Here is a 22,809-nt window from a genome sequence, read left to right as displayed (position 1 = left end):
ATTGATCATTGAAACAAGTTGGATAGGAAAGATTTCAATCAAGTTCTCTAAAGATAAGATGGATAGATCTAATTTGAAGTACCATAACTAAAATGTAAAGAGACTACCTAAATCAGTGATTGGGAGCAAACTGGTTCTGAAGATACATAGCTGGCGCATCCTAAATAGTTCTCGATTCTATATAATATTTTCTATATAATATATATGTTTTTTGGTTTTTTCTTCTATAATTAATAGGGTATATGGAGCTAAGAAAACATCTACACGGAGTACATGTAAGGACTGGTTTTCAAAAACACATCTAGAAGTCGTTCAGGGCACTTATTTGACAAAAATTCTACAGCTATTCAATGGGTTTTAATTATGTAGGTTGCTTATAGCTAGTTAAAGACTAATGTACAGTTTCAAACGTTTCGCTTTGGTCGTGGGTAGAGTAGAGTAGAGTAGAGTACAGTATAGTATCTGATATGTTAGCAAGTAACATTTGGACTATGTGATTTCATCATCTTAATATTACGAGCTAATTATATAGCGGGTGTCCTAAGGTACCTCTAAGGTACGTACATACGTGAGTTGACAGGTGTATAAATATATGTATATAGTTATTAGTATATGTATATATCTATATAGATCGCGTGTATAACAGTTGTGGTGCCCAAGTATTATGCTTTTTATTTTTTTTTGGCTATATGTATAGGAGAACAATTAAAGAGAATTGATTTATTCAACGGCTAGGTGAGTCTACGGACTAGGTTAAACCAGAAATTCATCATCATCGTTATATTAAAGCCTGATAGTTTACTTGTTTGTTGTTAAAGCTGATTTATCAGTTAATAGGTATGCCGTAAAGTTCTACAGGTTACCATTATTTTTTTCGTTTATAATGTACATACATAGGTGTATACTTCAGTCGTTGTTGAATATACAAAGCTTTCTTTGCCCGGTGATGACCATTGGTACAATATCCTTTTGTTCTTAGCCTATTCCTACACTTCTTTTCATTCCAAGTTTTGTATTTCGAAATCCATATTTTCCATAATATTTATCCTCACACCGAAACACTTATTTGAGCAGCTGGCATACTTTCTCCATCTCAACGGTTATTTTCTATATCATTTTAAAATGATTTGAATATTTGATAGGTTTTTGGTCTGGAATTATTAGAGGGACGTGTACTTGTTAGGGACTTGTTGGGTTCTTGAAGGACTCTCTAGGATTCAGGGTCCAGTTGCCTTGAGCGCGCGCTTAGATAAATGTTTCGGCTGCCATTTGTTACAAGCACTCCGCCAGCGGCGGCTTCTCAATCGGAGGTGACGGACCCGAAACTGAAACCATTGGCACGGCGCTGATCTTGGGCTTGATGATCTTGAGTCCCAGGTTGCCCAGGTTCTTGGGGCTGCTGTGCGGCGACGACGACGCCGTGGAGGATCGCTGATGGACCAGTACCCGTGGCTTGGCCTCGATGGCAATGCTGGGCGAGGAGGAGGCCGACACACTGGCCGTTGCCGTGGCGCTGGCTAAGAGTGGGACATGCACAAGTTCCTCCACCGTCTCCGCCGAGTCCTGCGATTCGTGCACCACTGCGGCAGCATCTGTGTGTATTAGAGCAGCCGTGGAAAGGTTGTCCCCATCATCATCCTGCATGTAGGGTGGCGGCGCCTCCAGCGAAATACTTCCCACTATCACGTTGGCCGTGGTAATGGCTGCCGACCGAGCCAAGAGACTGGTTACGGCCGAGGGCGATTGCTTTGCATCGTGGATGACAGGCAGGCGGAGCAGTTCGCCTCCAGTGCCGCCGCACTCCTTCAGCTCGATGTCGTTGCTGTCCTGGGAGGTGTGCTGCTGCTTGCAGGACTCGTCGTCGGTGCGCCAAGGTCGAAGGCTCTTCTGAAAATTTTTTAAATATTTGTGTTAAGATATTTTCTTTTTAATGGATTAATTTAAGTTATGAGACCTCATTTTCTATGACTTCTATACTAAATCCTTTAAAAATTACAAACTCACCCACGAATCAAATAAATCCCAATCGAAATACTTTTCCTCAAAAAAGTAATCCTGTTTTAAAAGTTTGGCAAAGTTTATAAATGACTGACAAGGAAACCTACTAGTTACTTCTTATTTAAGGACTTTTACTCGAACTACAAATGTGGATATTTAGCTGCTAGTGATTCAAAGGACATCTCTATATCTAGCAATTAGCTTTACCTTTTTAAGGATGGAAGGACCTTACTTCTAAAGCTAAAAAATACCACTCACCCTTCTTCCATTATCTGTAATATTCTCCGCACTTTTGGCCTTTCGACAAAGGACACTCTGTGAGCCGTGGCGTCGCAGGAACTCAATGGAGTCGAAACCTCGTCCCTCCGATGACACAAAGATGGCCGAATTGATCCTGCTGCGCGTGCAACGCTCCGATATGGACGTCGAGTGCTCCTCCGCCAGCATGTGGATGTGCTGCAATGAAAAACGGATTAGAAGTGATCTCGAGATGCGGTTTGCCACATCCTCTGGTCTGGTTCTTACGCGGCTATTGCAGTGCAACGGTGGGTGGGCACATTCACTGCTGTCGAACTGCGTCCCGAAAGGAGCACAGGAATAGAGAGAGAAGGGGAGATAGATAGATAGAAAGAGATAGAGAGAAAACGGTAGAAAGGACGCTTTCACTGCGACTCAACGCACAACATAACACATAAGCGGGGACCTGGACAAGGACCTCTCGGCACACCGGCTGACCCTCCGGGCGAGAGGCCACTGGAACAACAAGAACGAGAGCAAGCGCAAAGCACGGGACAAGCTACACCTGGCTACAAAAGCTACAAGAACTCGACACGAAGCCGGGGACACAAGCGGATGCATTTTACGGATGCGAGTGGCGAATTGCGAATTGATTTTTTTTTTTGGTTTGTGATTTTATGCTGTGAGAGAAGTGAGCAAGTGCTAGCCATTTTCCATCCAGTGAACATTGCTGCAAATTTTCTGTACATGGTAAGTGAGTGGTGGTGCGTGTTGGTGCTCCGGTCTGCAATCTGGAGTGTGACTCGAACTTGAGAACAGGAACTCGAAATCGAAATCCAAGACAAACCACGTGCACCACAAGCTGCTTGTGCTGGAACTAGTGTTGGGATATATCTAGGCTTAATCAAGTGAATTAAATCTAAGGAACTCTTTTTTTTTGTTTAGCAAGTGAACATTGGTTTCTTTTAAATCAGTAATATATTAAATACTCTTATTAATTAATGATCTGATAAAGAGGACAACATATAATTAACTGTGAGAACAATAAGTGAAGAAAACAATTAGAGTTATAACCACATTAGATGTCCTTAAAGATTGTGATAAATATTTGATAAGAAAAATATTGCGTATACGCCAAGTGTGACACACATAGAGCGTACTTCAGCTTTTTCTTTTGGCTCTGATAGTGCTTTACATTGTGACTTTTATTAGTTTGGGAAACATCAAAGTTCACTGCTAAATGGAGGCACTTCCTTTAATTTAATCACCCTGGAAGCCACCCAACACTAGCTGGCTAACTTACGCTGGCCGGCTCGCTGTAGTTGCTGTGGTTGAGCACCGACGACTCGGTGTGGATGGTGTCACTGGCCACCATGCTGTGGTACTTCTGCATCTGCAGCGACGAGGAGCCGCGGCTCTCGCGCGATCCATCCCGCGATCTATCCGCGCAGGAGTACTGTCTTCGGTACTGGCGCCTGCGTCTTCCGGCAGTGGCCGACGTGCTGTGGCCGTCAACGGCCCCCAGTTGGTGATCAGCGCATGCCAGCGGTCTAGGGAGTATCGGAGGCGGGCGAAAGTAACTGGGGTCGTAGCTAAACTGCCGTCTCCGCCACTGGTCGTATTGCCGGTAGTGGCTGAAAAGGCGGCGGCGGCGCAGGATCAGCTGCTTCTTGGCCTCCAGCACCTCGTCCTCCTCGACAAAGGTGCGCTCTTGGGAGTTCTTGAGGATGCCACGCTGCTGGGCAAACTTTCGCTGTTTGACGGCTCCCGCTTGCAGGGGCAGGAGGCGCTGAACGGGCTCACGATCACGATCACGCTCCCGATCCCGATCTCGTTCTCTTTGGAGGAGCTGCTGATCCTCCTGATTTCTTTCCTGAGCCTCATCGCCCTCTACTTCGATGTCCTCGTTAGCCACCTCTAGGCTATCGACATTCTCCAGCACATTGGCGCCCACAATCGACTGGTTGTCCACGCTGGGACCCCTTACATAGGTGTTCACCGGAGTGCCGTGGCTGTGGCCATGGCCATGGCTCGACGTAGCACTCACGGCCGCCGAGGATGGCTCGCGGTGCGCTGGTTGCTAGCTCTCCACGTCCGCCTTGTGCAGCAGGGCAAACTGACAGCCACAGTCGCGTTCCAGCTCCCTCCGCGGATACTGGAAGCAGCGGTCAAATATGCCGCATCCCTCGCACCGAGGCAAGCACTGTTCCGGATTCCAAAACAAAAACCAAAGAATGGGTAAGCAGCCACCGGAACCGGAACAGGATCGGGAACAGGTGGCAGTGGTAGGTAGATAGGCAGGAACAAGATCAGCAGGCGGAGAGCGAAGTGAAAGTAGGGAACGTTTGGTCAGTGAGATCTCGAAAAAGCGCCAACCTGAACAGCAAAGCTCAAAACCAAAAACCAAAACCGCTAAATGCAATTAAAGATAAGGGGAACTTTTCTAGGACATCCATGGAATACTTTATACATAGATTATGTAGAAAAATTCCCCTAGAAGTCTATGATAGGTGGATAGTACGAATTATAAAATAGGAGTGTTCTCATCCAGAGCTGAACGAATCTAGGTGGAATTTCTAGTAGACTTCGGCGAACCGAAGAGACCCTAACCCTTTTAATTTGGATACAGGATCGATCTAGGGAGTGTACCCCAGACTAGTGCTAGTTAGTTGCCTAAAAAAGAAAGCTAAATTTAATGCAATGCTAGCACGTGCTATCTTATCAAGCAAATCATAAGAAAGTAAAGTCTATTGAGTCTGATTTCTACAGGGATTGAATGCATTATTGTTTTGAAGAAATTTTTACTGGGTCTCCCATTTAATCACATCGTCACGGACCACAAATTATTCAAAAGATTCGAATTTTGTTTCTGGGAATAAAATGAAAATAAGTAAGTGGTTTTAAGCATTTGGTATAGAGTTTCACAACAGAGTAGTTTTTCCGGAAATTAATCAGAAATATATATGATTATTATGTTGATACTCTTGTTGCGGGATCTGGCGGGTTCAGTGCACGGATTAAAAACAGGAAATGGTGCACTTTGTTCAATAAGTTTCAAATATTTACTTGAATTGATGCATAGGAAAAAAAGCGAATAAAATGCAAAGATATTTTTGGATATTTTCGTATAAATACTGTATGTAGTTTGAAGAATTTGTTACTTGGAATACCTTGACAAAGAAATCGGGGTGTAGGTTCTAAAAATGAAGCATAACAAAAAAACGAAACGAGAGATAAGTTCCTTCGCGATTATCCAAAAACGTGATGTACCCCGGGTTATCATCATCCTAGAAACCCGCATATATTCCCACAGTATTCCCATCCGATTCCTCCCAGTGTAACGTACCTGGTGTGAATGTTGACCGTTGCATCCACCGGCACTGCAGACTCCGGTGCCCGGTACCTTGAGCTGTTCGTGTTTGTAGTCCGGCTGATATGGCAGCAGCATCCGGATCTTTCCCCATCGATTGAAGAACAGGGCGATGGCTCCGGCCCACACCATCAGAACAATCAGAACAATGCCAATTTCCACGCCGCGAATCTGTCAATCGAGAAGCATATAATTTTCATCTTTAATTTTTAAATCAAAGTCAAGGCATGTTCTTCCCCTGAAAGCTAAAATACCTTTAAGTTAACGTTTTAATTAGCGTATAATTGTTTTTAAATTGTAACAATTACCCTCACGTGCGGAGAAAACTATAATAAGATTATGCGCATCCCCGAAAGCTCTATTAAAAATCGTTTAATAAATACTATCCGGGCATTTGGAAATTGTCTAACCTGTTCGACCAGATGTCAACCAGGTTTGAAGTTCACACGGAACATGGTTCCGAACTTAATTGGCCCAATACAGAAGGGGGAGTACGGAAAAATAGAATTTTGATAAGGTAATTAGTGTAATTCGATAAAGTCTAGCTCTAGAATCTCGATGATGGGAAAATAAAAAGCCGGGGGCTTTCTTCTACGATTCTAAAGTAAAGCCAGGAATATGCGTCTAATTATTCTTGGATTTATTGTGGTCCTGGGTCTGGTCTACGTTTGTGGCTCGAAAGGTACCAGCTTTCTGGATGATCTGGGGCCCACACGTGCCATCGAGGAAATTCGTAAGGTGCGTCACGCTCAAGGAGGCGGTGGCGGAGGTGGCATTGGAGGCGGTACCGGAGGCGGTGGCGGAGGCAGCCACGGAGGAGGTGGCGGAGGCGGCAGTGGAGGGGGCTTTGGTGGGGGGTCTGGTGGCGGCTAATAGGCTTACAGTGACCACATGACCACCTCTGAATATACATATGTACATGTTTATCCGCATGAATAAAGAACATTTAAAAAAAATACTTTGAAAAACGTTGAATATTTCTAATATTGATTTAAGTCGAGGGGTTTTCCACCTAGTTAGTTAATATATTACCTCTCTAATTAGTTACTAAGTCAGCTATAGAATTTTCATATAAAAGCCCCTGAATCAGATCCGATCTCAACAGTTGCAGTAAAGGTTTCTAAGCAAACAGCAATCAAGATGCGTCTAACATTCCTGGCTTTCCTTGGGCTCCTATTCCTGGCCTATGTCTACGCTGCCGAGGATGGAGGACTACGTGCCGAACAGGTTACTAGCTCGGACGAAACCTTAGAGGCTCGTGTCCAGGAAGTGACTCCAGCCAATCATGGAGCCCGGGTGGTTCGCCGCGCCCAAGGAGGTGGCGGAGGCGGTGGTGGCGGCGGTAGTCACAGAAGTAACTAACAGGGCATGCCTTCCAATATATATCGAATTCCATAAAGAATAAAGAACAATCAAGCAATAAAATTTTGTTTTTAACTAAAAGGGGCTGGGGGGGAACAGAATTGAGGTGGCAGAACTATTCTATTCTATACTATAATCTATTCAGTTATATGTAGTTATTATTGAATGTTTCTTGAATAATCGCCAAAGGATGCTGTAGTTAGTACTATTAGTATACTAGAACTTTAAAATTTAAGTTTCTTTTCTTATGATGAGTAAGGAATGTACTCTGATGGTAAAAAAAAAAACGGATATTTTTTAAAGATTTTGTGGTTCCTTAATATATTTGGTTTACTTTAAGTCCTAAAAGTATGAGCTAAAATCATCAAGTATTGCATGCCCATCTCCCATTTTATATAGAAGATAAAGGATATGAATTTTTCTCCTCAATATAAAATTAAATTTACATTTTATTTACAATTTAATTATATGAAAATATACCCCACAATTAAATGGAATTATTGATTAACAATTAAACTCCTAATATGAGACTTTTGACATTTGATACTATAATAAGCAGCTTTAAAAAAAACTATTTAATTTATTATAATTTTATCCAAAGGTAGGGACTTTTTTGCTGTCGGAAATGAGAACAGTCTGTTAGTTAATTATTCAATTTATCAATTAAATTAATTTTCATTGCAAGCTGATTTTTAAATAAAAGGCCCCAACAAATCTTCAAAAGTTTAGTTGCAATTGAGACTTCTAGAAAGCAAGATGCGTCTATCACTGCTGGCATTCCTTGGTGTCCTGTTCCTGGCCTATGCCTGTGCTGCAGAGGACGGTGACCTCCACTCGGGACAGTCGACCACACCGGCTGGACATTTGGATGCAGTTCCTGACGAAGTTTCTACTGAAACCGAAAACCAAGGAGCTCGCGTCGTTCGTCGCGCCCAAGGAGGAGGCTTTGGAGGTGGCGGTGGACATGGACAGGGACATTAAAATGGAAAATTGGCTTGAGCCTTTTGTTACATTGTCTTGACAAAAATAAATATTACTACAGCATTATAATTGAGTGGTTTTTTTGAAAAAAGGGTGAAGGGATTTTTTTATTAGCCCCATTTAAAAAGTACCTAAAATCAGATCAATCTGTGAATATTTTCAGATAAAAGCATTTTTATATTATTCAGAAAATTGAATAAGAAAAAGTATATTTTTAGTCATATGGCGTAGATAACCTTTCAATAATTACTATTATGATTCTTTGATTATAATCATTCAGATGGCATATTTCGATGCCTTTAGATTCTGAAGTTTTTATTCTGAATACAAAAATAGTTTTTCTTAGAATGTTTGATTTGACGCCTTAATTATATTCTAATGTCATTTCAAATGTAATATCAGGGAAGTACCTCAGAAAAAGCTCAGGAAATTTAGATAATTATAATAATTTACATAAATTGCTTAATTAGTTTAATTATCTAGCATGTTTTAAGTAATATTACTGTATATTGGTATAAAAGGCACTGTTCTAAGTCACAAGTTATCAGTTGCAAGCGAGACTGTTCTCTAACAAGAAGTCTAAACCAAAATGCGCCTAGGACTATTAGCCCTCATTGGAATCCTTTGCCTGGTCTATGTCTATGCCTTGGAAGAAGAAGGTAACCCAGTTGGAGAACAAGTGATCGCGCTCCATGACGACAATCAAGGAGTCACCAGTCCTTATGAAAGAACCCGTATAGTTCGACGTGCCCAGCATGGCAGCATTGGAGGAGGTGGTGGTGGCGGTGGAGAGATACACTGGGGTGCCCATTAAAAAAGATCAAATGGATATGGCCCAGACCGCTAAATGTCAGATACACAATACCACAATACACAAACTATTACTTATTTTAATAAATCCCAAATATGAGTAATTAAATTGGAAAGGTTAAACTTACAGTTGGCAGTTCTCTGGTGGTGCCGTGGGTTAGCGTGTTGGTGGCTGTGGAAGTGACATCATCACCAAAGATGCTGGCATTTCCGGTTCCGTTGCGGCTGCCACTGTTGACATTTCCATAGACACCAGGCGGAAAGTCCTGTTGGGAGGTGTTCTTCGGCAGATCTTCTCATGGCAGATGGTGAAATGTCAAACATAGAAACATATAATTTAAAACAAACATGATTTTCAGACGCACCCAATGTCCTGAATTTAATCTGGCCGCTGCGATACTTCTTGCCCTGCCAAATGGCCGTCACGACGAGGGAATACTGGGTGCTGGGCAGGAGGCGATCCAGGACAATGGCCTCACTGCTGCCGGCAACGTCCTGTACAACCCTGTAACTTAAATTAATTCAATTACCACTCTCGAACGTCAGCTAAGGGATAGGTGGGTTGGAATGTGCCCAGGATTGTGCAGGATATGTGGTCGTATGTAGTTCTTCATAGGTGTGAGCCAACATGTGTGTAAGTTACAAAGTGTGTGTGTGTGTGTGTATGTGTGCGCTAATTGAACAAACGATGGTACAACATTCCGTCCGTGAAATATGAGCCCGGTCCGTGTTGGTAATTACAGCATTGGCCAATATTTCACTTTGTCACTTTTGCCAGAGCAGTTACCAAACATGTCCTAGATTTGCCAATTGAGCCGGTTCACATTACCCACTCTGCTCCACCCATGGACTCTGCTCCTCTTGCCTCTTGGTTTTTATCCAGCTCCTTGTAGTGAGTGCGTGGCAGCGAAAGTGGCCCAGACTTCTGGCCTGTGTGCAGTGTTCCACTGTTCCAACAATGGCAACAACATGCTGACAAATGATTCATTATTCATACATGTAAGACACAAACCCCCATACAACCTACACCCTTACATTGTGCCCTATACCCCCTCGGATATGAAGCAATGGCTCCCCATGGAACTAAAGTCCAAACAGAAATGTCCCGCATTTTGCTTGTACTCGTACATTTTTTTTCCGATGGCAGACAAAGAAAAAACAACACCAAGCCAACAAACTATGTTGAAAAATAAGGAGTAAAGCTAACCGAATTTAATAATGCTCTTAATTAACAAATTTTTCACCCTTTTTTAACAAAACTGACCACTTCTGGTCAGAAATATTACTTTATTTTGTATGTAACATTTTTCCAAATAATTTCAGTAATTTTCTGGTTTTAACTTTTGATTAAAAACCAAAAAAACATGGCTTTAAAATGTAGTTACGAAAAAGTTTGTTGTCTAATGTGGTTTGTGGCCAACTTTTGGATACTGTGGCTGAAAACCAACTATATTTTTCAAAAACTTTCTCCCCAACTAGCGAGAGCAGACATATTTATAACATTGTGGCTATTTCACATAAAAATTTCAACTCTGACCCATATTAAATTTGAAGCTTATTAAAATTTAAATAGAGGCATTAAATTATAGGCTTTCATGACTAAAAGATTGCACACAATTCCGGTAGCTATCTAACTAATTAATCAGAAATTCTTGTCTGTGAGATAAAAGCCTCGGCCTTAATATCAGATAATAAATATTTGACAAGGTCAGCTTGGCAAGCAATTTATTTTAATTAGCCAATTCTTTCTAATTAAAGGGAAAATGAGGAAAAACTGAAATAGAGGAAAGCCACTTTACGATTTTTTTTAAAGCATCCTGCTTTTGAGTAAACTAGCTCCTCAACCCGCCAAAATATTTAAGCGCGTAAGCTGGCACTTACGTTTCATTGTGAATTTATATCGGTGTTGTCCGCAAAATCGACAAAAAAAAAAAAATGAAGGACAGAAAGGATGGAAAGGCAACTCTCACTGTTGGTGAAAATTTCACGCCGGCGGGTAAATAATTAATTAAGCATGCCGTTTGCACATGTGTTACAGCCAGACACACGCAGCCAATAGACCCAGCAGACCGCAGGGCAACTGGAATTGGGCCGACTTGTGCAAACATTCAGGCAGTCAGCCAGCCAGCCAGCCAGCTAGGCAGCCACAAGCTATCCGATCCGACCGCCATATGTGACAGCACAAGGCGTTGTCTAAAGTTTCGTAGCCAAAGTTTTCATCATATGGCGGCGCTTTGGGCCAAATCAAATTTAATCCTCTCCCTCTTGGCCTGGTTATTTGGCATTAAGTTGGCTGGGGAAGGCGCTTATTATACACCATTTAAACTCACGCCATGCAGGGCGGCCTCATAGACCAGCTCCTTCTGGGTGGATCCTGTACCCTTTGCTCTTAGCCAGGTTGGCCAGAAAACAACCAGAACAGGGGGGTCATCAGAAATGCAAGCGAATTTCCGCGCCAGTTCAAGGAAGTCTCTAATTTTCTCGCCGTCATGATTTTGGCTTTTCCTTTACGATTATTTTACCTTTTCCCTTTATGGCCAACTGGGTGGACTGGGACGCTATCGTTGGCAATTTGAAATTCAGAAATATGGTCGGATATGTGCAATTCGGCTTGTATTTCTCGTTTTCCTTTTTTAATGTCTCCTTTTGTGTATGTAATCCAGTATGTTCCGGTTTGATAAATAAACAATTAGCTTACAAGCCAGCAAAACTTTCGCATTCGTTACTCAAACTCCGGACTCACAGGCCCACATACGTTCATATATGTCATGGAAAAAAATATACAAAATGTGTGTACGACAGCACGACAGTGAGGCGGTTTTATTTTTTGTTATTTAATAACTTATGACATTCATGGCTTTCCATGTGCCTCGAAAACTTTACTTTGGGCCTAGAAAAACACGTTGCTTGCACAGCCCACCCGGCTCGAAATCGCTCGAAAATCGCTATGCATTTGAATTAAATTAAAAATTCTATTAAAAGTACGCATACGCCCCATAGGACAGTTCTATCAATGTTCAATGAAGGACACCCAGGATAGATAAGTTCCATGGAAAAAGCCAAATGGATATCCAAGGCCTGGCTTAATTCAGCATATAGAATATCCTAGCCCAGCCTGGTCTAGGGCTCCCGTTCCGCACATTTCCTGTTTCCAGGTCCTGCACTTTTATGGCTTTTGCTGGAAAATTTATTTATGTTGTCATACCGGCAGTGTCATACACACCGATAGGAGGAGGATAAGAAGGCACTCACAAATCTCATCCGCTTTGCCATTACACAGCAAATAGCTAGTAGTGGCATGAAACCTTGACATTTCAATTTTAATAATGTCAGAATGTGTATGAAAAAAGCCCGAATAACCATAATGAATTAAATGTAGCATATGGCTATGTATTGATTGGGGTTTTCCAAACTACTACACGCCTTCTTGGGGGCAACCCTGCACATGTCCTTAGCCGTCCTTAGAGGCGGAGTGCCTCGTGCCTCCTCCTCCTCCTCCACTGGGACAGTAATTGTTATTAATTATTATTGTTATTGATGGTGCTTGACATGCTTGGACGTACGAGTATTGAACTCCACCAGGCAACCCCCAGAACCCCGTCATTCGACATGTATTGTTCGTCAAGAATTTCATAAATCCACTTAGCAATTTGGAGCATGTCACACTCGAGGAAAAAATGGGGAAGAGCTAATGGAAAATTATGGTTGTTTTCATGGGTAATAACTCTAAAGTACTTGTATTTTATTTGATAAATTATGTCTCATTTCTCGCTGTGCATCATAGACCTAAGGATATGTTCATATGTGTCTATTTTGTTGTCTAGGACAAAAGTCTAATCCACTTGAAGTGCAGGACAGGCCAGGGCAGGCCGCAGGAGGAGGAGCTCGAGCCGAAAGTAAAGGTAGAAAGCTAGTGCCAAAGCCAAAGCTCGAGCCGACTCACCGACAATGTGTCTATGTACTAATCATACATTATTCAAAGGCACAATTTACTCGAAAAACGGCAGGAAGATAGAGGCTCCACGACAACCTACCAACTACTACTAGCTACTATCCCCCTGCCCTGGAAAAAAACGCCCACCATAATGACTGGCAGTCGGAAGTAGGTAATACGACAAAAATCGATAGAAAAGTAACACAAAAATTAAAAACAAACTGACTTATAAATAATGACCGAACGACTGAAGAACAAAACCAGCTATCAACCGAAAAATGGTATATAGTATAAGAGAAACAAAAATACAAGTTTTGTAATAAAATTTTTGACATAGGCGTGAACTTTATAGAAGAACGGGCCAAGAGCAAAAACAACACAATGCTGGGTTAGCATTGGAATGGCGGGCAGTAAAAGACAAAACACGCTCATGCAGCTAACACAACAGCCAATGGCTAACACACACACACACACTTACACGCAACGCGAGCCATTAAATTGAAAAACACCTTGGCCAGTAGTCGAGAGCGGACTGCAGTCAAAAGGCACAAAAGCCGAGCACTTAACTTATTACACGGCATTCCATGGCAGCGCAAACGGGCTAAAGACCCAGACCAACACTCTGCTGGCTAGTGCCACTTGCTGGTCTTGGCCAAGTTGGAGCGGAAGTGCTTAGTTTGTTGGCGAAATATGCAAGCCATTTCCTCGCCACCCGTCCGCCGTGCCGCTGAGAAATGGCCATCAACAGTGGCTGCCACTGTGGAGGTGGTAATGCAGAGAGTCAGGGCACAACCCAGGCCAAGACAGCTGCAGCTGAGCTGCATTATTTCGGTAAATCATCGGGAATTTGGCCCTAGAGTACTAACTGAAATGCAGCTGGCAGGGCAACAAAGTCGCTGACATATGCACACTTGGCTCGCAATTCGCACTTGGCATACGAATGCCAGGGCGAAATTCTAATATAAAGACCAACTTACTTACCAAGGACCTTACTCTGAAAGGACCTGCTCTCACAAGTCACAAAATAATTGAAAATTTGAATAAACTTTTGTGTCCTAACTCGCATTTTTACGCTCTGTTCGCTTGGTTTCCAGAAAAAAAACTTAACTTCAAGTACACGCGGCTTTTGTTTTTCTTTCTGGCCGGCACTCGCGGTCAATTTGGCCTCAAGTTTCCACTATTTTCATGTTGTTGCCGCTTTCCCAACCACTCCGCTAGTTGGTTTACTTTTACTTTGGGCGGTTATTTAGCTCAGGGCCAAGCCGCTCACTTTATATAGTATATGTATAGTGGAATCCTGCGGCTCACAACTTGATACAGACGCACTCACACAAGTCCACGCACAGACAGTGCTCTTGACTGACCGCTGGTGGAGGTGGGAGCCACCATAACCCAGTACTTTCTCCACCCCCGCCTTTGGCTTTTAAGCGCAAAACCCATTCCCTGGGCCGTCAATTGCAGGCCAGGTTGGGGTTTTTTCCCGCATTTTGCATAAATTGCAATTGCAGTTATCTTGTACGGAAAATAATTTTAATTATTATAATATTATAATAAAATATTTGACAGGTTTAACAATAAAGGATCCTAGTGAGTGGCATATACGATAACGGGCTAGACCCTTATCAAAAAAACACCTTTTATTATGTGATATGATTTATTTCTCCCAGTGTCCTGAATAGCCCCTCCGATTCGACTCCAAAACCACCCACTTAAAACTCGTCCGTTTTGCATACTAAGCATGTGTGCTTTGGCCGTCATTTAGCCAAGTCAGGTGGTCGAGTGGTCAAGTGGCCGAGTGGCCGAGTGTCCGAGTGGATTGAGTTTTAGCTTTGTTAGTGTTGTTAGGTACCTACCTGTCATCCGTCGGCTTGTACGTCACAATGTACTTCTCGATGGGATGTTCCCGGAGATCGATTTGCGTCTGCCACGACACCCGGACCGCCGTGGGCGTTAGAAATGTAACGGTTATGTTCTCCGGCGTAGCCGGAATGGTGCCTATTATAACAATAATTGCTTGTTATTATGCTATTATCGCCGTAAATGCTTAATATATAGTAATTCTCAGGCACTAGCCAAGTTTATGTGTCTGGCTGGGGGATTAACTGGCTTTGGTTTGAGTATCGCCTTAAGGACACTAAGTCCTTCTCTTATCCTATCAAGTTTGCTCAGCCCAGAAGCAGATTAAATTGTCAAAAGAGTTATAGTTTTCTTATTTTTCATAAAAGTATTTATTTATTAATGTATTAATCATTGTTTCTGTTTAAGAGCCTTTCGTGTGACCTGAATTTAAGAGACACCTTTAGGCCATAAATATTTCTACCTATTTTTAGAGCAAATACTTTCCAAGCCATTCAGATAATAAAATGGCTAAAAATAAATGGTAATATAAATCAGTCTTGAGCAATAAATAACATGGCCTTAACATTTAAGGGTTAAGCAATAAAGACTAAAAAATTAGGGAATACAAGTGTTTACCAACTGGCACTTTCTTAAATTGATTTATTTTTCTGGGATTACTGCCCCAAATTATTATAACTTGTTTAGATAAGCTTTAAGCCCCCAAAATGGCCCTAAATATGCTATTATATTCAGGGTACTTGGACCCTAGACCCTTGGATTCTGGGTCCCTACTTACCCGCTAGGCAAGCGTTAACAAACAGCACGGCTATGAACACAAACATGCTTCCGTATGATTCTGTTTGCCTTTGTTGGTGATGTCGTTTCGTTGGTGGCTGTTGGTGCTGTTGCTTTGCTTTTCCTTTAGCTGCTTTGTTGCTTTGTTGGTGCGGATCTTTCTCTTAGTTCCTCCGTGGGCGGTTTCCTCGTTGCTAGGGTTTCCGCTTGGCTTATTCGTTGTTGCAGTTGCAGTTGCGTTTTTTTGTTCCAAAAATAATCTAACTAAACATAAAAATCAGTCTTGCTTTTATTCACTCCGTACTTCGCACTCTATGCTCCTCTTTTTGGTTTGTCCTTTATTTTTTTTTATTTTTTTGTGTGAATCTTTTAATAAATTCTGAATTGTGCAGCTGCAGCAGTATTTTCAGCTCATATTAGCCTGCCATTCCCGACTACTAATTGACTTTGTCAATGACTTTTGCATTAAAATATTTCTACAGCCCCGTCCCGGGCTTTTTGTGACTATCCTGATGTTAATGTCCTTGCGAGTGAGAGTCGAATTTATGCGTGTATATTTTTATAACACATTTTTATGGAGCTCCGTCGTGTGCGTCCCGTCGTCTCGTTGTCCTGTGTGGCTCCTGTGTCTCCTTTTTGAATCGTCATCGAATCGAATCGCATTTGATGAACGTCCTGATAGTCGGGTGTACTCTCTATATATGTGGGGCGGGGAATGTGGGCATAGAGGAAAAGTTGCTAAGAATTGGATGGGAGGGAGAGTGAGTGGCTGAGGAATATTCCAACAGTTTTTCCCTGTTTCGTGCTCGTTTCTGTTCAACTAGGGAATTATTCACATTGCGTTCGCTTTTTGTTATTTTCTGTTTTTGTTTCTGTGGCCTGTGTGTTATTATTCTTTGCTGCTCATTGCTTTTTATTTTTTGGTGTTGCTCGGCTTGGCTTTATAAAAATCAATAAAAAGCGACTTTTTGTCTGACAGCCGTTGATTTGGATGGCAACCTAAGTGGGTTTTGTGTTGTTCTTGTTTCCGTTGTGCCTTTCTATTGAGGTTTCAATTTTGGGTTTGAGCTTCGTCGGCCCGGCTCTGGGTTACTCTGGTTTTTGGGTCTGATAGGTAGTCCTCCGTGTCTCGGTCCGGATATGGGTGTGGGTTCGAGGATTGGGTTCTGTTGCTTTTCGGGGAAGTCGTCAGGGGAATTTTTGGTTGTGGTTCGGCCACCCACAAAGTTGATTCAATAAGGAGGCCCGAAGCGACTGCCACCGGCCACCTGTCGTCGCCTCTCCCGCTTGCTTGCAGGCCAAGTTCACAGCTTGATTCCTTTGTGATTTTTGTGGTTTCCTGTCGCTTTTACTTAGTTGGATACATTTCGTATTTTGTTAACAATTTTGGCATAATTGCCAAAGCATTTAGGCAGCATTTTAGACCTCCATTTGCTCTTTCCGCTCAATGTTTTTGTTTTGATTTCGATATTTGGCTTTTTTTCTCTCTTTGCGGCTTGCGGCATGCGGTTAATTATGGGCCGACTGTTATTGTTGGGCCGTGAGGAGGAGGCTGCAATAAATCAGAATGGCATTAATGGCCTAGGGCAAAATATGCGCATATATTTTCGATACAAAACTAAAGGGATACAGGTACATATTATACACTACATACATTTACATTAATTATAATGAGTTGTGTTCTCGGCTCAATCACAATTAATGCGTACAACAGTTAATTCGTTATTCATTAACGTGATCAAAGGGAAATAAAACAAAACAGAACTCAATTACATTATGCGCTGCATACTTTTTGGGGCCTGGCTTTTCGTTTTAATTGGCATTGCGCATACGCCATGTGGTACACACACAGACACTCAGTCATTCGGAAACTAACCGCATTCACCCACAGCCAATGCATATCAAATGTGTTGTACAAATTCCCAAATTCATTTCATGTTTCATCTGCATCAGACAATTCAATTTGTGGAATGCCTCGATCATGCGTGCGATAGTGCGCCGCCCTCTGGGTTTCATGATTAGCATGCTCGGCATGAAACAGTGCGGTTAACATGTGTGGTTTGCATCCGTCCCCTGCTTCAATGGTTTTCAACCTGTTGGCACTTTAAATGGTCAGACAATAACCGGTCGCTCCTCCGTTTACTGTGATTTTTCGCTTTTTTTCGAAAAGTAAACCAATAAAGTGAAACAAGTACCGGCAACATTTTCTTTTATTGGAAGTGTAAACCAACATGGCACCCGAATGACTTCCTTTTTCTAACCAATTGGGAAAATGGCCATTAAACTCTAGAGTGTGTGTGTAAAAAAAAAGGGACCAATACTTTATGGCTAACTTTAAGAGTAAAAGCCCTGATGGGAACAGAATTTTTATGCTGGCTACAAATCTGTAGCATAGCTTAAATTTATGTTGATTATGTTGTTAGCTATAAGGGTTCTTTCAAAGTATCCGAGAAGCTCTTACAACTTATCGTTCATCAAAAGTTGATGTTTTATTTCAACTGGCTGATGATATTTAAGGATAAAAATGGCTTACCAGTTAAATATTGTCCTCTGGCACTTTACAAAATAACTTTCCTGCTCAGAGGATAATTGAGATTACGCCCTCGGCCTTGAAATTTTTATCAACATCTCAAAAGTACGAAAGTGACCACCACGGCTCTTGTCCGCCGCAGCTGGTCAGCGCTCGATACTCATTAAATTTATGCATTTTTGTGTCTCATTTTTCCTTCGGTCTGCTTTTTGAGGGACCCTTAAAAGTTTTATGAACTTTTGGCATACACTTTGGCATGCTCGGGACTTTCGAGAAAAGATAGCAGAAGCCATGAGAGAATGTGTAATGAGTGAGCACACGCTTTGCAATTTAAATGATAATTTTTTGACGCAATAAGAACCAAATAAGGAATTAAGTCGTACAATTCCAGAGGAGACCAAGGGCAGAATAATAAACCAGTGACTCATATCATAAAAGGGACAAATTTTTAAATTTATTACTTCTTTTTTTTATAAATAATTAAAATGGTAAGAAAGCAAAGAATTTTTCAATTTAAATGGTAATTCCTCTATAGCTATGGGTATATTTTAAAATTTTATTACGCATAATGGGTAAAGGCATAAAAAAAATGGTGACGCATGGTGGAAAATTGTGGGTGGTATTGGGTGTGGGTGTGGGTGTGGGGGAGAGGGAGTGAGTGCATGCATTGCCGCGATGGCAAATAAGTAGGTGAAAGCAGTTATCGTAAAATGAAAATGGCGGCTAGTACGCGCTGTCGCTTTCGCTTTCGCCAACGCTCTTAATTATAGCGGCGTCACATGCACACAAACAAACATAAACACACACACACACACACACACATACAAACATAAACCCTCTCTTGAACACACTCATACAATTTACCGTTTAGAAAGCGGGTTCAGTTGATAATTTTTTATTGCACACGCTGCGGCGCTGCGAGAGAATTACGGAGCGCCCCTTTGGCATTTTGTGTGTCTGTTTGGCTTAGACTGGCAGACAATAAATCAATCAGCTGGGCTAACATCAAATTCCTGCGCAGACAGTGCTCCTTTCCGATACAACATAGTGGCGTGTTTGTATTGGTGCGCTATTAACAAAAAGGTCAACTTAGCCGCTACAATTGAAGCCGAAAGCCAAAAAACAGGAAAAAACGAGAAAGGATAGCGGACTTAGGGACTAGCCGAAGTCACTATACTCTTGTAGTTCAATAGGAGATTTTATGAAAGTTAAAGGATCCTTGTGGGTCATATTCCTATATTCCAAAAACAAGCCCAAACTTTAACCTTAAATTAGTCTGCCGATCTCTATGATATTTAGTATGCCAATATACTTAACCAAATATAAAATTCTTAGCAATTTTCATCCTTGTAACTTCAAAACCTAAGAGGTTAAGGCATTGCCGATTGTTAAGTTATATAGAAGCCGTAGATATAGTCAAAATTAGGTCTTAAAGTTACCATACCCTTTTGAAAGGGTAAAAGGATTGAACAAAAACGAAAAAAAGGCTTGTGTATTCCTCTACCTATGGATGTGTACGGTGTGTGTGAGTGGTTGTGTGAGTGAAACGTGGTTTGGTTGGCGGTGTGGTGGTGCGGAGGGGGGCTAAGGACTGGGAAAGAAAGCCAAAGAAAAGGACGGGTGCATGCTATTATGTCCTGGTTATAAAAACAAAAAAGGAAAGGCTAGAAAGAAAATAAGAGAAAACACTTGACTTCAATTTCGGCGAGATTTTCAGCAGCTCTGGTGTGTAAAGGATGTGGAAGGTGGTGGGGCGGAAAGAGGAGGCTGGCAGGATGGGGGAATGAAGGCTAACGAGGATGCAGGCTGCCTGCCAGGATGATAAAAAATTAAACACGAAATGGCGAGCTGGAGTTGGCTTTAATTGAGTACGCTTTTAGCTTTAAATTGAGTTGGTATTAAAATCATTGCAGCAATCAATGTTTAAAGTGGGGATAAGTTTTATTATTAAGGCGAAAGTATTCCCAAAAAAAGCACAAACTCAAACTTGATGAAAACAAGAAAACTTTTGAGATACAAAAACTAAGGGTATGGTAGATTAAAGTTGAGCAAGTATAAGTTTTTGTGTTTAAACTTGACTTAAACTAAGCTAATTAAAATTAAAACAATCTCTCAATGTGTGCCCCGAAAAAACAGCAATCATGTATGATATATAGAAGTTTAAAAACTCATTAAGTCTTAACGATCGAACCATAATTCGGGCAATCAATCATGAAAATACATTGCCGAGAATTGTTTATGAATTTTTTGATTGATTTATTCACAGTTTTTGAAAACGAGCCCTCCTGCTGGTGCTTTTATGAATATGTATTTACAAAACCATTTTGTTTATTTACTGAGACCCGAAATTAGCGCAAACAACAACTTCCAGCAATGAAGAAATTTCCATTTTTAATCTAGCAAACTCTGCGGCTTGAGTCCAAAAATAACGGGAACAAATCGTGCTAATATATATATAGAAGCGGGTGCATGTACAGTATAGATATAGAGCTATATTTGAATATATGTATGTATATTTTTTTCTACATATTTATACATATGGTGTGGAGCAATGCACGCAATGCGGCGACTGCGGTTGCGACGGATTTAAATTTAAATTTAAAATGAACATTTACGCTTTCCGGGCGTATTTTGCCGCCGATCCGTTTTTCGTTTGACCTGTTCTAGTTGCGGTATATACATATATATGTTTATGGCCAAACTTGTGCATTCCCCCATGGCGGATTCTTTTGTTAAAACCGATTTGTTTATAATAAAGTGTTACGTGCGACTTGCTACGCCTCGAATGGCCAAACAACAAGTATGGCATGTGGGAATTAAAAGCCAATGGAATTGAGAGATGAAAAAGATTTACAGCAGTGCAAGGGCGTTGAATTGACCCACCCACACTCTCACCCACCCCAACAGAAACTTGAAATACACGAGTTAATTGTAAAATCGTTGCTTGTTTTCGCAAATAAACGGAACAAGAAGCATTAAAATTACTTTTTAATTGCCACAGCTGTGTGCTGCCATTCAGGTGAAATAAAAAAAAAAATTCTGACAGAGTCCATTAGGCAATTTTCCGTTTCATTTCCTTTGCTTTTATTTTGTTGTCTTTTATGGAATTAATTGGCTTAAAAATCTGCTTCTTGCCAGCCGCAAAGGACTCAGTGCTCTCAGTATCTGCCAGCGATTGTTAATTGAGCCACTCACACACACACACACCACACAAACACACACACATACTGATCCGGTCGCGGGGCTCTCAAAATACACACTCAGGCAGTGGAAAGAGAGGCTCTCGAAAGTTTCAACTCAAACATAAAAGTTACAAGTGAAATTTTATTTACTTTTTGCCGACGGACTCTGGTTAACCGGCTCAGCCACCTGCTAGTGACACGCCTCTCCGGCTGGACGCCTCAACCTTCCGTCCGTCCGTATCTGTCAGTTAGAGGTCCTCCGGTATTCCTCTTGTATCTCGCAATCAGAGCTGGAAACGCGTGCATTCACTGATAACGCCAAAAACAAACACTTCACTGCGTTCAGGACTCAGGAGAAGCCTCCTCAGTTCCCTGCCCTGTTAACTGTGCTTCACTGTTAGCTACTGCGAGTTTCTCTTAGCCCGATTCGCTTCCTTTTTCCGTTTGCTCGTTGTGCTGCGGCCGACGCGAAAACTACTACTAAAGTGAACAAACGAAAATGAAAACGAAATCGAAAACGAAACTGAACTCAGCTGAACCAGAGCCTTGCGGCCAAAGCGAGATAGGGACAAAAAAAGGGACAGAGAGAGACAGTTGTCGAGAGGAAAAGCTTTCTCTTATAGCGGTGAATGCAATGGCTATGTTAAAATGGCGGTTTAACGGCTAAATGATTAAAAGATTACTCATACGCCATGTTGGCCCAAAGAAACTTTTACTTTTCAAGTAATATAAAATATATTACATAATAATTTCACTAAAAGTAAAATAATATCAGATCTTTACATATCAAAAGAAAAACATAAACATAAATGGCTACACTGCGTATATTTAATCTTCTTCATTCACCAAAGCAATAAAACTTCCATTTATGATTGCAATTTTCGTATCAACTACAAATATTAATGGAATATCCGATGTAACAAACCAATACCATTAATCAAGTTACTGGAAATCCCTTTAGTAATGTTTACTTGCCTCAGCTAATCCCCCATTGAGGGACCTCAAGCTGCCCAAACCATTCTTAGCATCTCCAACTTGTAGGATTGTCGACCCAAAAGCTCTCTCGCCCTCTCCCTTAATTCTCAAGAGTACTTGATTAAAGAGCGAACGAGCAGCTTTTGTTTTTTGTTTTTTTGAATTTTTTTTTCAACTAACAATTCCTTGTGTTAGGTCGTGTTCGTTTTGCCAAGGAGACGATTGTCGTTAACTAATATTGGTAGAGGGAGTTGATTGACTCAATGACTGAATGGCTGACTGGCTGACTGGCTGACTGACTGGCTGACAGACAGGCCCATATTTGGCTGAAAAGCGCATTGCCAGAGTTCAAGTGCGATGGCGGTGTGCATTTCATTTCCTTTTGTTTTTTGTTGGCCAGGAAACGCGCGGCAATTTGTGCCGGAAATTTTAATGTTGTTTTGGCCAAAAGCCATCTTCCTTCTGAAATCCTATCTCTTCCTAAGTGTTTGCTGTTAAATTAAAAATATACTTGGCAACATTTAATTACTTATTCATGGGTGCTACAGGCTTGTTTACTTTTCTCTTTAAAGGATAATAAGGATATGGCAGAGAAGTTGGTCTTAGCAGTATTTTTCTATCTGTATAATTGCAATAATTATATTAAATATATTATTATAAATAACATATAGGCGTATTTATAGCCACATGTTGTCGGAGGTCATGGTTCTTTCGTATGTTGACTCAGTCATTGACTGACAGAATGACAGATATACCCATATATACACTCATAATACCATTGAAAAGCGCATTGCAA

The 22,809-nt window shown here is 41.4% G+C and overlaps 1 protein-coding gene across 1 annotated transcript; it reads right to left on the bottom strand.

Annotated features, from left to right (window-relative positions):
- Window positions 1-1,176: 1,176 nt before the first annotated feature.
- LOC108121279 (uncharacterized) lies at window positions 1,177-21,517 on the bottom strand. Its single transcript, XM_070278762.1, is given in 10 exon segments — window positions 1,177-1,887; window positions 2,257-2,454; window positions 2,524-2,571; window positions 3,539-4,438; window positions 5,582-5,776; window positions 8,887-9,050; window positions 9,124-9,263; window positions 14,546-14,687; window positions 15,328-16,878; window positions 21,189-21,517. Coding segments are annotated over 9 exon segments (2,448 nt in total). The 5' UTR covers window positions 15,374-16,878; window positions 21,189-21,517; the 3' UTR covers window positions 1,177-1,272.
- Window positions 21,518-22,809: the final 1,292 nt, after the last annotated feature.

This window comes from Drosophila bipectinata, chromosome 2R (genome assembly GCF_030179905.1).
Source record: "Drosophila bipectinata strain 14024-0381.07 chromosome 2R, DbipHiC1v2, whole genome shotgun sequence".
NCBI classification, from domain to species: domain Eukaryota; kingdom Metazoa; phylum Arthropoda; class Insecta; order Diptera; family Drosophilidae; genus Drosophila; species Drosophila bipectinata.
The sequence above is the reverse complement of the archived record's forward strand: the minus strand, read 5'-3'. Positions and strand labels throughout refer to the sequence as shown.